Source organism: Acomys russatus, chromosome 1, assembly GCF_903995435.1.
Source record: "Acomys russatus chromosome 1, mAcoRus1.1, whole genome shotgun sequence".
NCBI lineage: Eukaryota > Metazoa > Chordata > Mammalia > Rodentia > Muridae > Acomys > Acomys russatus.
In genome coordinates, this window is record NC_067137.1 from 110,948,967 (window position 1) to 110,963,236 (window position 14,270).

The following is a 14,270-nucleotide window of genomic DNA, read 5'->3' on the forward strand; positions in this document are numbered from 1 at the left end:
GTCCCCCCTGGAACACGCCCCTCACACCTTAGTCTTCACTGCCTCATTGTAGGACCTGATTGTCTGTACCCACTCAGCAACAACCCAGGCTCACTACTTCCTGTACAGGCTGAGGCCGAGTTGTCAGCACAGCCCTGCTCCTTGACCACAAGGCCTGAGCTGCCCTTGAAATGTGTGTAAAGGGCTCTGATACCCCACTCATAAAAGTGTTCAACGAGCTCTAAGACCCAATAAAGATGTCTGAACCCGGCAGCTGCAGCAGGAGCAGCGAGAAACCACTACTTGAGGTGACCCGGTGGGCCAAACAACACACTGTGCTTCTACAGATGAAATCCCCATTATTCTAACTGGTGCCTTGAGGATGAGCCACATTACTTGCGTCTAGAGTGTACACAGAACAGGCTAAGTGACCGGTCCAAGATCACACGGGCAGATGGAGCCAGATTCCAATCCAACCTCAACCTGTCTTCCTCCACGGCCTGTTCATTTAGCTCCATGGTGACACCTTCCTGATACCCGAGTCTGTCACTTGTCATGGGCAGGCCTAGAACATCAGGTGAGGTTGCGGACCTGCCATCTTTCACCAGCTGGTCCTTCTCTGATACTTAACGCTACTTGTCCTTTATGTGATGGGTGTCCTTCTTCTTTCTCACCTAGGGGTCTGGATGGACCCATCCTCGGGAAAGCAACGCAAACCATCAACGCCCAAGGAAGAAGGTGGCTGGCTGCCTGCCATTGTGCCCCCTCGCACACGCATGGTCCCATGATAACGAGCATGCATCAGGCACCAGGAATGAAGCCTCTAGACCCCCTCCAAGACAGCCAAACCCAGGTCTTCGCAGGACATGTTCCTTAGAGAGAAGGGAGGGACTGCCACTGCTCCAGGAAGGACCTTGGCTGCACTGTCCACCCTCTGGCCATGGCTGTAAAAGGCAAACTTAGGGGCAGGGAGCGGAAGGACGAGAACTGGAGGGCCAGGCGAGGAGCGCTATTATAAAAGAAGAGAGTTTGGCTCTGCTCAGCTTCTTGTGTCCATGGCTCAGGACGTAGCCATTTGCTTGCTTCCATCTGTGTCCCTGCCAGTGTCACCCACCGTGAGGTAATGAGTCCAGGGACAGCTCTACACTGTTCTGCTTGGACTTCAGCCTTCAAAACTGGGACCTAATTAGACCTTCCCTTTCTACAGATAGCTTAGCTCAGGTGTACAAAAAGCCAACTAACATAGGCTCTGTGACCCATCTGTAAGACGGACGGGATCAGCGTGGCCCAGGGGACAATGATGAAAGACAGACCGCAAGAAGCTTAAGACAAGCACGTGACGCCTACCCAATGAGTGGACACGCCCATATTCCTCTCCCCTCTTTGAGGACTAGCTCTGGTCCTGTCCACCAAAATGTGCTCACTGGTCCCACTGCACAGCAAACGACCATCCAAGTTAGGGTTCAAGGCAGCTTAGGGCCACAAATGTGGTCTACATAATGGCCAGGCAGGAGAGGACCACTCAGCAGCAACCTTCTCTGCCCCCTGTCCCCCACCCCCCTGCCTGCCTCCCGCCCCCATGCCCCCCAGTGCACGCCACGGCAAAGGAAAAACTGTTGCTTAAAATGAAAACAGAAAGGCTCAGCAGGGAACACGGTGGTGGTGAGGGACTATGCAGTTAAAGAACCATTCTAGAACACCTCTCTCACAGAAATGCACACCTTGAAAAGGCAGTCTGCACTTCGGGGACTCTGCTCTGCTCCCTGGGGTCAGGTGGATGAGAGCCAGCAGCTGGCAGAGGTTCCACAGTAAGAGGGAGGCCCCGCCCAGGGGAACAGCGTGTACTCCATGATGTCCAGCAGCAGTACCGTGTGTCTCTCTGTGCTTGAGTAAAGGCCCCTGATTTCCCACTGTCTCCTCTGCCCTGTTATATAACTCCACATGAGCAATTCAGCACATACTCCTGTTCCCAGTCCCAGGGTTATCAGGACACCTCATCTCCCCTCCAGGGAGGAACAGGCAGGGCAGCTCTCAAGAGCATCCTGTGGCTTTTTACCTCTTAACCCTAGTTGCAAAGGTGAACGCAGGCCCTCCCTCCCTATGATGGCTGCCCCCATAACTCAATTCCTTCCTGTATCGAAGTCAAGACTCCTTGCCCTTCCTTGACAGTGATGACCTGTGGCCACAGAAGTGGGGCACCTGCCAGAAGGCTGAGCCACGTGTGTCTGTACCTTTCATGTAGGCCTCAATCTTGCGGATAAGCTCATAGGACTTGGAACGGTCTAACAGGGTCCTGATGGCGGGAAGTGGGTCCAAGACGATGGTCTCAGGGTGAGCGTCAATGTACTCCTGAAAGAAAAGCCAGCGTATGGTCAGTGAAGGCTGACACTGTGACAAGGGCAGTGACAAGACTATGCCCAGAACCCTCTGCGCATCTGTCCCTCTCTCGTCCTTCTTTGGGTATACTAATTTGGTCACATGACTTTATAAAGGGCTCAGAAGTGGACACGTGATCTTAAATCTGTCCAATCAGAGGCAGGCTAGGGGCTTCTTGCTGGGATGCTGGGACAAAGGGGTTCTCTGCCTCATGAAGGAAGAAACACTGAGGCTGGGAATCTGTGAGTAGCCACATTGGGAATTTAAGCTCAGGTTGAGCTCAGGACTGAAGAGCAGTCAGGGTTTTTTTTTTTTAGGCTTTTTCTTGTTTTTTATTTTTTGAGACAGGGTTCCCTGTGTAGCCTTGGCTATCCTGGACTGGCTTTGTAGACCAGGCTGGGCTCGAACCACAGAGATCCACCTGCCTTTGCTTCCCAAGTGCTGGGATTAAAGGTGTGCGCCACCACCACACCCCAGCAGCAGTCAGTTTTTGATGAGGCCATTCACCCTTGGGTAAAAGCTTCGTCTGAACGCAGACCTGGTCCATATGCTCAGTGTGGTCCATCAGAATGCCAGTCCAGCTTCCCTCACTAATGGATAAGGTCCAGCATGAGGATCTGAGTTTAACCTCCAGGCTCCCAGGTGAAAGCAGGGCACAGTTGCTCACGCTTGTAATCCCAGCACTGGGGGGAGAGGAGGCAGGCACACCGATAGGCTTGCTGGCCACTCAACCTACCCTATTTGGCAAGTTCCAGGTGGGTAAGAGAACACCTCCAAAAACAAGGTAGACAGTTTCAAAGGAACAACACTTGAGGGCCCTCTAGCCCCCTCACACATGTGCACATACTTACATGCACACCTACACGCACGCACCGTAACACCCACCAAGAGACAAAAAAAAAAGCTACTCCATTGTGACTCCAGAAGCCCCAGGCGCCTCGGTGAGTCACAGCAACTTGTTGGCGAATGGAAATGAGACTGTCTTCTGGCTCTGCCAATTTGTGATTCGGAAGATACAATTACAAGATGCTGAAGGCTTCAGCTACAGGGCCGGGCTTGAGGAAGGCCTTCCCCACTGTAGTGGGCTGAACTGAGCTCCCCCCCCCCCCCCCCCCCCAAAGCCCTCGAGCCTAATCTTCTAGCCTCTGGGGATATAGACTTACTTGGGAATGGGGTCTTTAGCCACTATCAAGTTAGGGTACCGTTACACTGCGCATGAGTGGGTGTGGACCAGACCTTCCCTTGGCATCCAAGCGGAGCTAGCCCTGCTGGTATACCTCGATTTTAGAGCACCAGACCCCAAGCTGTGACAGGATGAACAACAGTTGAGCTACGAAGCATAGGGTCAAAACAGCTCTGGCAAACAATCACACAAGGTCACTTTATCCACGGCTGTCTTCCACCCAGCCCCACCCTGGTCTACCGGCCAGGCTGAGGAAAAAACACCCACAATGTTGCTTTTCTCCACAATGCTGCTTCTCTTGTAAGCTTTATCATCGCAAAGAAAGACCCACTGGATTTTTTTCCCCTTTTTAAAGAGAATCTATTTTTGTTCCTAGTATCACTTTGAGAGCATTTGAGGCAAAAGCCAGATTCATACCCACTCTGTCTGAAACTGTCCTCCCCACGGAACTCCCACAGGACCTCCTCTCTGTCCTCTCCCATGAATACTTAATTCTCCCTCTCCCTTGCAAGTGGCTGTGTGCCACCTTGGGAGGCCTCTAACAACTCTAGTAGATTCCAGTCACCAGCTCACTCCTGAGAGTCCCTTTGCTGCGTGTACAGCTACTATGCAGATCTCTGAATAATTGGCCACGAGGCCACACTGCTGTGCCCACTGCCACCCTTTCCTAGTCTCAGCTGACTTAAGAGCCGTTCTGTGCCCTGCTTCTCCCATAGAGGCTGCTGACGGGCAAGCGTCCTCGCTGGCCTTTCCTTCGGTCGAGGCATGCTGACGCACAAGGCCAGCATTCACCAGTTCCCCTCCACCAGACCCTGCTTACACAGCCTTATAAACACGACTCTACAAATGCCCGCGCTGGGGTGTCTTGCAGGTGCAGCAGACACACCAGTGAGTGGTAACCTCTGTGCCTGGTTCCCGGCTGGGTCTGGCTGGCCCTGAAAGTGCCAGCCCTTCAAACCCCTTCCCACGGCACGCTTCCAGAAGCAGCCTGGGGTGCCAGGAAGACAGCATGTGACAGCGACCACAGCAGCCACCCACTAGGCTTCTCAGGGTCTCTTGAGACTCCCTGCAGATGACCTTGCAGGTTTTTGCACAAATGCCTTTAAGTCTATTGGCTGGGGAAACCTAAGGAGCACAGTTCCAAAGGCTCAGGGGGCTTCCCTGGAGAGAGAAGGACACCTGTTTGCTGGTAGCACTGCAGGTGACAGCAGGGCTGCACGCACTTACTGTCTGAGACGCTCAGCACCTAGGGGTGACCTGTTCTCCCCAGCAACTGAAGCCACCTAAACTCAGACATGTCACTTCACAGTGTCCCCTATGTCACAACAAAGCTGATGCTGGCCCTTATGTTCCTGCACCAGGGCAGAAACCTTTCACGGGGCCCCCGGTATCACCAAAGCAGGAACGTAAGCCAAAATCACAAGGGAAAGAAGCCACATGAAACTGAAGAGGGAAGCAATCTGACAAGCAGGCGCCAACAAGCTTTGGGCCTGGGATGAAAGCAGCGGTGCACAGAGAAGAATGAATCTCTGGCCAGGCGAGCGATCTCTCTGGAGACGGGAGAGGGGCAGAGGCTTCTCCCAGCCTCCCTGCAATCACAAGCATGTTTTCTTCCAAAGCTTTCCAGCTCATCAACTGTATGGAGGGCTGCATGCATTTTCAACAAGTCTTTTAGAATCGCCAAATTGCTGGGAGAAAGGCACAAACCATCTCCATGGTAAATGTTAAACACCCATTCCCTTGGAAAGCTGGCTTGCCAAGCAGGGCCGGAGTGAGATCCTGAAGTGAATGGACAGTCTGGGGCCAGGAAGGTCAGGAGGAGGCAGGGAGTCCCACAGAGGGGATAAGGAGGCATAGGCCAACAGGTGCCCACGCAAGCACAAGCTGGTCCAGGATGATGTCATTAGGGGCACTGATGCTACACACACTACGGGGCGAGGGGGGCAGGTTTTTTTTCCACTGCAATCTGAGATAAGTGAGAATACAGGGGGCCACCACCTGTACTGCACCTCTGTGGTCCCCTGGCAGCGAGGTAGACTTTGCTCTCTAACGAGAAGTGCCACCAGAAGCTCTAGGTTCAGATCTTGCCTGTGTGCTATGGTTAGTTTTGGTTGACCCGACGCAAACCTGGACATCCTTGGGAAAAAGGACTTCTCAACTGAGTGACTGCTCCCTCCCATCAGACTGGCTTGCAGAAGGCACGTCACGTCTTGACTGCTAACTGATGTAAGAGGGCCCGACCCTTGTGAATGGTGTCATCCTTAGGCAGGTGGGCCTGGGATGTTTAAGAGAGGAAGCTGAGCAGGCCCACAAAAAAAACAAGCCAGTGAGCAGCATTTCTCTGTGATTGCTGCTTAGGTTCCTGCCATGAGTTCCTGCCTTGGCTTCCTTCGGCAATGGTGGTAGTAACCGTAAGGTGAAATAAACCTCGTCATCCTCAACTGCTTTTACTTATGGGTTTTAACACAGCAAGAGGAGGGAACTTTGACTCTGGAGTCAAGTCTGCAATCCCACAATGTGGCCTAAGCTTTGGATAATGTGACCCCAGGGAGCTGCTGGGAGGTCCAGGGATGACCGATGCGTGAGGAGCAAGTAGGACACAGGAAAAAAAAAATGTTTGGGGTTTTGCAACATGGGACTCAGCAGACCTCATCCAAGGCCTTGAGGTCACCCTGCCCCCCTCCCCCAAGACTCTTAAGATCACCGGCTGTGCACTGGGGAGTTGTCCCCTGACTTCCCAGCCTGCCAAGGACACAATGAACACAATCCAACCGAGTGCTCACCCAGAGCTATCCCCTGTGGATGACAGCCACCTGTGTGCTAAGTCCAGCGCTCACCCAGAGCTATGCCCTGTGGATGACAGCTACCTGTGTGCTAAGTCCAGCTTCACTGGGCTCTGGAAGGGGACACACTGGGCATCTTGGGCCGGCAGGTCAAGCCCAGGGGAAACCCTGTTCTAATCACGGGCCCCTGGAAATCAGGGGGTGTGTGTTTCAGTAGCACCTGGCCACCAAAGGAATGGCAGGCGTGGCTCCCAATCAGAGCTGAACCAACTTCTTATAGCTGCTGACGATTATTGGTGAGGGCTTTTACGAGAAGGAGTGGACCCTGAGCCTTCTTCGTCCTCTTTGTTCCTCTGACAGTCACAAAGGCTGGCCTTCGTATGCATTCCTCCCACGCTGGCTGAGAGCCAGGAGTCTTCTTGTCACCCACGCTCTGGTACCATGATGGACCCGGCCTCCCCTTCAGCGTGAATTACTACCATCGTACTAATTACATACAGGCACAGGCGCACTTCTCTCACACCTACCCTACCAAGGGGGGGCCTGTTATTAGCCACTCTGACAAAGAAACCGGGCCTCAGCGCAAGATGGTCCGTATGGGATCCTGGTTCTAATACCAGGAGAAGAAAGACAGCACAAGGAAACCTGGCTCCAGGAAGGATGGTTCAGTTGCATCTGGGCCAGAACCACGTAGCTCATTCCTAAGAGGTCTTTCTCCTGTGCTGCAATGAGGCGCTGGCCCGCAGCCTGACAGCTGTACACATGTAACACTCCCCGTGGCGGCAGCAGCAGGGATAACGCACGCAGGGAAAAGATGCACAGGGAGGTTGCATCCTTCTCTCCCGGTGTGGGAGTCCTGTGGATCTAGCAAGAAGCAAAGAAAATGTCCCTTAGGCACGCCCGTCTTCTCAGGAAGGAAGCAGTAACTATGTCAAGGTTCCCAACCCTAGATTAAGACCAACGTAAATGAAGACAGATACCTTTGGGAGACTGCATTAGTGATGACAGTCCAGAGGAGTGAATGTGAGGAAGAGTCATAAGGCGCAGACAAGGGGCCTGGGCAGGACTCTGAGGCAGGGGACTGACACGGAGCTGGGCAGGACAGTAGTGGAAACCTACTGAGAAATGAGGGGACCATGTGGATGGAGGGAAGAAGGCGGGACTCCAGTGGGGTCAAGGAAGCCATACTGTAAAGGTACGGTAGGTTCTGCAGAAAGGGGAACCTGGCCCCAGGATGCCGAGGCCATGCGAGAATGAAGAGGCAGGCCACAGCGTAACAGCACAGCCTAGTGCTTTGTATTTGACTGTTAATTATTTCGCTCCCCGATGCTGTCTCTTGGAAGCGAATATCATGTACCCCAAATGTTGCTGTGTAGCCTTGCCTCCAAAATGATCCCTGATTGGCTAAATAAAAGGCCTACACACCTGGGCAGGGTAGAAATGAGAGGCAGAGCTAAGGCTTTGAGGGCTTTGAGGACAGAAGGATCACAGGAAGGAGAGAGATTCTGAGGAGAGTCACCATGGGACAAGTGAAGAACCACATGGGCTGGAAGGAGGAGCTCTGAGGAGACGCGGCCCAGATGGAAAGCACGTGCAAGTGTTTATGGAGATACAGGATGGGAAGTAGCCCAGACAGGAAGGATTAAAGCAAATGGCATGGGATGTGGGGCTGGGAGGTAACAAGGTAATTAGGGGGTACTATCTGCCCAGCCCCAGGTGAAACAAGGTGTATTTAAAAACAACAGGTGTCCGTGTCTTTTACTGATATGGTAATGGGCTAATAATAACCACCGTAATAATTATAGGCATTTAATAATAAACAATTAATAACATTTTATATTTTCAACACCACCATAGTGCAAAATGGTTTGGGGGAGGACAAGTAGTGGACCCTACAGCATACCAAAGAAGCCAAGATGTCAACCCACTGTTGATAGACTTCACTTTAACCAAGGCCGACATCCCCCAGGCAATGCTTGCTTTCCCATCACTTGCCCATTCCTCCCAATTTAGAGAAGAGCATACATAGTTCTGGCTGTCCTGGAGCAGAAAGACATGTCCAGATGGCAGCAGGCCTAGTGTAGGCCAGAACCTCAGGATACACACAGCTAAATCCTGGAGCTAGGCTTTCAGGAGCTAAGAGGCAGTTTAGCAGCATATAGAATATACCAGGAGCTAAGGTGCCAAGCTTAGCCTTTCATGGTATCAAAGACAGAGCTGTGCTATGTGCAAGCTGTGGTAACAGTGCCTGGTGGTTGGTCAAGGCTTCTGCCTTCCAATCATATGCACATCATCCTTTCAGCCCAGCAGCACCCAGCTCAGCCCAACACAAGGACCCAGAGACACCATTCAGGCAGAGAGAAAAGCAGAGTGAAGAAACGGGATGAAGCCCTTGAGGCAGTGCTGTGCTTCTGTGAATTCATTAAAGTCACCTAAGTTAGCGGCTTCTGTTGTTCTAGCTGTGCAGTGAACAGTTTGAAGTGACTTATTTACAGCATTGCTGGCTTTTAGGATCCTGGGACTCGGGTTGTAATGTGCAGAACAAACCAGAAAAAGTTCCTGGGCCTCTATGCTGAGGCACGCCTGAGGCATACAAATTTAGGAAGTCTGTGGCCTTGCTGCCCTGAGAGCAGAGCATGTGGCTACAGGTTCCTTGCTGTGGGCCAGTTAGGCATGCACCCACACAGGCTGGGGCAGAAAGCACTTGGGCTGAGCACAGCCACTCCCACCCTCCCAACCCCTATCCCTCACCCCCATCAGTCAGACAGTAGGCCAGACAAGGCCATGCCCCGGAGGGGGGGAAGGGGCTGCCTTTTCTTGAGTCTACACACACATTCTGAGCTGCCTGGTGTGGGCAGAGAGTACTTCTTCAACCACAGCTTTCTCTGTCTCTGTCTCTGTCTGTCTGTCTGTCTGTCTGTCTGTCTGTCTCTGAGAAAAGGCTTCTTGGGAGAGTTGAGCTTCCTGTTGGCAGACACATGGGCCAGTTAGGGTCTTAACCGGCCCTCATTTGTATTCCAGAGAGCTCTCTCATGTCTGAGCATTCAGCCCAAGGCCTCCAGGAGTACAAGAGGCCAGCCCCTGGGAAGGGGGGTGGGGCGGGCGGGTATAATTGTCCCCTATTAAGGCTACAGAACAACCACTTCCCACCCACCACCACGGAGACAAAGGACTCCCAAGGGTCAGCATGGATGACTGTGGGACAGGAGGTTACTGATACAGGGGATGCAGGGTCAGGGGGGCTTCTGAGGCCACTGACGCTAAAGAGTCACAGGCACAGGAGGAGACCCGTCATTTCAGGCAGAGCGCTTGGCATACCTGAGAATCAGGAAGCTGGTGCTGCTGGAGCAGACATGGCTCTCAAAGGGAAGTTCAGGCAAGCAGAGGTCCTGGAGACAGAACAGCCAAGGGTCTGGACTTGATCCTCAAGCAATAAAATCCCTTGGCCCGGGGAGTAGAGGTGACGGAGACATCCTTAAAGCACAGAGTGGCCAGTCTAGCACCCTGAATGGCCACACAAAATAGAGCCTTGGTAGTAAGTGTGATGCAGTGCTGGCCTTGGGGCATGTGGGCTGTACTGCACATTCACGAAATACTGAGAGGCTCTTGCAGCTTGGCAATTATTTATTTATTTTTACTTTATGTACAGTGATGTTTTGTCTGTGTGAGGATATCAAATCTTGGAGTTACAGACAGCTGTGAGCTGCCGTGTGGGTGCTGGGAATTGAACCCCAGTCCTCTGGAAGAGCAGCCATCTCTCCAGGCCCTGGAACTTGTCTTTTTACACCAACACTGCCTCTGTGATTTGGGAGAGCCGACAGGAAGGACAACAGAATCCACAGGAGCCCTCCCTGCCCCTCAGCACTGTTTACACTCGTGAGCAAGGTGGGATGGTCAGAGCCTAACAGCACAGGAAGCAGGAGAGATGGGCCGGTGCATGATTCCCCAGCACAGCCAGGGCAGCCTGCAGGATTGCCTGACTGGGTTCCAGGAAGCAGGGACTCCTGGCGGCCACAGGCTCTCCACCCTCTTCGCCCAGGGCTTTGTAGGTTTGTTGCTGGAAGCCACAACCAAAACTCAGAGCCTCCATCCTGGAACTCGCAGAGAAAAGCCGGTCTGGGGGCTCCCTCGGTCTGCAGTGGTGTTGCTGAACTCTGGGAAGGCCAGGGCTCACTCGGGAGAGGGCACTGAGCATCTCACCTGCTCCTGCAGCCTTCCAGCCTTCTGGTTTCCAACAGGCTCCAGCTGCAGAGGATAGTTCTCATTGCTAGACACTAACTGAGGGACCCAGTGCCACATGCTCTAAACAGTGGTCCGGGCATGCGCAGAGGAGGGAACTGCTCTTCCAGTAAGTGTATAACGCACTCATGTCACCAATCCCTGCCACGTGTCTCCACTTGTCTTAGGGTTTCCACTGCTGTGACAAAAACACCATGGCCCAAAAGCAAGCCAGGGAGGAAAGGGTTTATTTGGCTTACACTTCCTGATCACAGTCCACCATTGGAGGAATTCAGGAAAGAAACTCAAGCAGGGCTGGAACCTGGAGGCAGGTGCTGATGCAGAGGCCATAGAGGGGTGCTGCTTACTGGCTTTCTCAGCCTGCCTTCTTACAGAAGAACCCAGGACCAGCAGCCCAGGGATGGCACTGCCCACAATGGGCTGAGCCCTCCCCCATTGATCACTAATTGAGAAAATGCCTTACAGCTGGATCTCATGGCGTAATTTCCTCAGCTGTGGCTCCTTCCTCTCTGATGATTCTAGCTTGTGTCAAGCTGACACACAAAACCAGCAGGCACAGTTATCACAGGCCTTGTCTTATTTTAACCCTGGTCCTTACTGTAACTGGAGCTGTGTTCTTTCCTCTTCTGTTAACTTGTGCCTTGTTTGCGCCATTCCTGCACACACACACACACACACACACACACACACACACACACACACACACACACACAGGCCCAGGCACACGTGTGAGCTCAGTCCATGAGGCATGTGCTGTATCTGCCTGGCCTGTCTAATCTACTGTGGTCTTGGCAACGTTTTTTGACTCTTGGCATGCAGCAAGTACCCAATTAGGGCTTGCTGAATGAATGGGCGAATGACTCCAATAGTCATTTGCTGACTGATACCACAGATCAGTGGAGAGATTTACAAATGTGGTGCCGGGGAGCGGGGCAGACCTGGGGCTGGAGTTCAGAAGGTGTGGAGGCCCGAGTCTGGGGTTGTAGACACCATCCACATAGACAGGGTGTGTTACATGAAGTCAAAGGACACGTGGCTTCGTAACTGCGGCCCAGGTGGGTGACACAGATACCAGTCAGCATATAGAACGCTTACATACGTGATGAGCATGGAGATAGGCACCATTCTGCCTGTACAGTCAGGAAAAGAAGCCCCTGGGACAAAGTCCTCTAGGGCTGAGCATCCATCCACAGACCCCTTGGGGTTCTGGCATCCACACTGGCAAGCAGAACCAGCTTTTCTGACCCCAACCTCTCAAAGCTACTGAAGCCATCTCCTAAGCACGGTGGGAGCTGGGAAGATGGCTCGGCAGTCAAGAGCAGGCTTTCAGAGGATCCAAGCACAGCTGGCAGCAGCCATGCCAAGAGGCTCCACTCCCAGCGACTCCAGCTCCAGAGAATCCAATGCCCACTTCTGGCCCTGTGGGCACTGCCCTCTTGTGCACAGACACACATCTACACCTAAAGATAAAAAGAATATTTTTTTTAAAAGTACAGTGGCACCTAAGCAGGGTGACAACTCCCAACAGCTCCATGGCAGTATCTGGGGGCACAGCTGGTTCTTATAACAGGGAGTTTGGGGTGGGGGTATTACTGTATATAGCAAGCATAGACCAAACAGGCCACTAAAATCCTGGCTGGCAGAGGACAGACAGGTCCCAACAATAGAGAATAATCCAATTCAAGACGTCAGCAATACTGCAGCTAAGAAACCATGTGATAATGGGTACAAAAGCTCTCTTAACAACTCTAGAAAGTATTTTGGTGTTGTTTGCTTAATTTTGAGGCAGCATCTCACGATCTTCCTCCTTCAGTCCTCCAACTGTTGGGGTTACAGGTGCGTGCCACCATGCCTGGCAGAAAACATAGGAGGAGCCATCTTTGTCTGTCTGTTCAACTTGAGACAATCTCATCGTCCTGTGTCAGCAGACCTTGAGCTCCTGACTCTTCTGCTTCCCCCTCACATGCACCGAGGATATCGGGGTGTGCCACTAGGCTCCGCTAATAAACACATTTCTAAAATTCATCATGCTCTGAACCTTGAGGTCACACAGTCCCTGTCACTCGTTAGGACTCAGATCCTGGGCAGTGGGCGGTAAGGCTTGGGTCTTCTTTCCCTTTCTAGCAGACAAGGGCTTTAAACTGAGTTCCCTCCTTTGGCAGAAAGAACAGTGCCCAGTCCCAACTGCCTGGCTCAGCCTAAATAAACAATGGGCAGATTGTGTGGCCATTTCTGTGTGTGTGTGTGGGGGGGGGGGGTTTGGGGAACTGGCCTTTTGACCCAGAGTTGCAGTCATCTTGAGGTTGGCCTCATGGTCACCCCGGTACTGAGTCTGCTGTTCTGGAACTGGGATATGCCCAACTTTGAGTCCCTTGGCTTCTGCCAGCCTATGTTTCATCAGCACATCAGCACCAGCTGGCTCAGAAGCAATCTAAGGTAATGACCTCTTCCTAGGTGACTCTGAGCCACTGATCCTCCAGCCAGCTGAAGGACAGGGAAGGGACACCACCAGCTAGTGTCCAAAGTAGGCACATGTGAAAAGAATATACAACCCTGGCCCTGCTGTTTTCTAAATGACCCTGGGCAGGCGGCAGCTTCCTTAGGCCTTGGTTTTCTTGCCTGAGAATTGCATAACTAATTCTAGTATCTCAAGGACTGAGATGAGGACTGGCTAGTATGAGATGAACGTGTCTACATGGCACGTGACTAGCCGAAGGCAGCCTCTGCCATAGATGTGCTGTGACAATACAAATCTTTTCTGGGCCCCATGCTCTCACTATGATCCCAGAGGTCCACAGACAAGCCAACAGAAGCTCACTTTAGACTGTTACACAACTTCTTGTGGGTTCAGCTGTTGGCTTCCTAATTGGGTTGGAAGGCCAAGAACAAGGAAACCTTTGTCCCCTGCCCTTCCCCTCCATCCTTCAGCACAGTGCAGACCCTCCGCTAGTGGCTGCTCAACACCGGAGGCTGCCAGGCCTAACTCCACCCCTGAGGTGCTCTCACATCCGCACCTGAGGGCGAAGAGTGGGATCGAGCTATGACTTGGAAGGTGTAAGCCACACTTCGGGTTGACCCCAAGGTCACTGTCTTAAGTACCATCTAAAATGCTCCCTGTGTGGCAGGCGGGGTGGCTGGAACCCATGTGGGCTAACTGGCGAGGGCCAGAGCCAGAAGCAACAGCCAAGTCCCTTTGACCACCTCGTCTCCCTGACCCTGCCTCTTAGGCTAAGCAAGCCCTCATTTCCACAGCCCCCTCAAGGCGTGCCTCCCACCAAGGGACACTTTCATAATCATTGATTGCCTCATTGACTCCAACTACAATAGAGAATTCTTAAGTTGGCTGTGGCTACAGCTAAGGCTGGCAGCAAAGTGCTACTGTCACTGTAGTAACAGTGTTACTACAAGTATGGCTGAGTGCCACAGGGTCTACATGTACCACCAAGCAGCAAAGTGATCGATGCTCCCACCCCCCACCCCACCCCACCCCACCCCACATACATAGCCGGGACACACAGGACTCATTCCACGCCAGGCACTGCTCCAAGCACATAAGCATACATTATTTGCTTAGCGCTCACAAAACCTTATGGACTATTTGAACTTTTAAAGGAAACAAGAGTCCTGGACTGAGCTCAGTCCTTCGTCTGCAGAGTGAGCCTACTGAGAACAGCATGAGCTTTACCACCTTCTCTCATCCCCCTGCCATA

General features: G+C 52.6%; 1 protein-coding gene across 1 annotated transcript in view; it reads right to left on the reverse strand.

The window, feature by feature from the left end:
- Itpk1 (inositol-tetrakisphosphate 1-kinase) overlaps window positions 1–14,270 on the reverse strand; it is a 141,540-nt gene that overhangs the window by 35,323 nt on the left and 91,947 nt on the right. Inside the window, exon 4 of the mRNA XM_051150728.1 lies at window positions 2,211–2,328. Within this exon, the coding sequence (XP_051006685.1) occupies window positions 2,211–2,328 (118 nt within the window). The remainder of the gene's footprint in view (window positions 1–2,210; window positions 2,329–14,270) is intronic.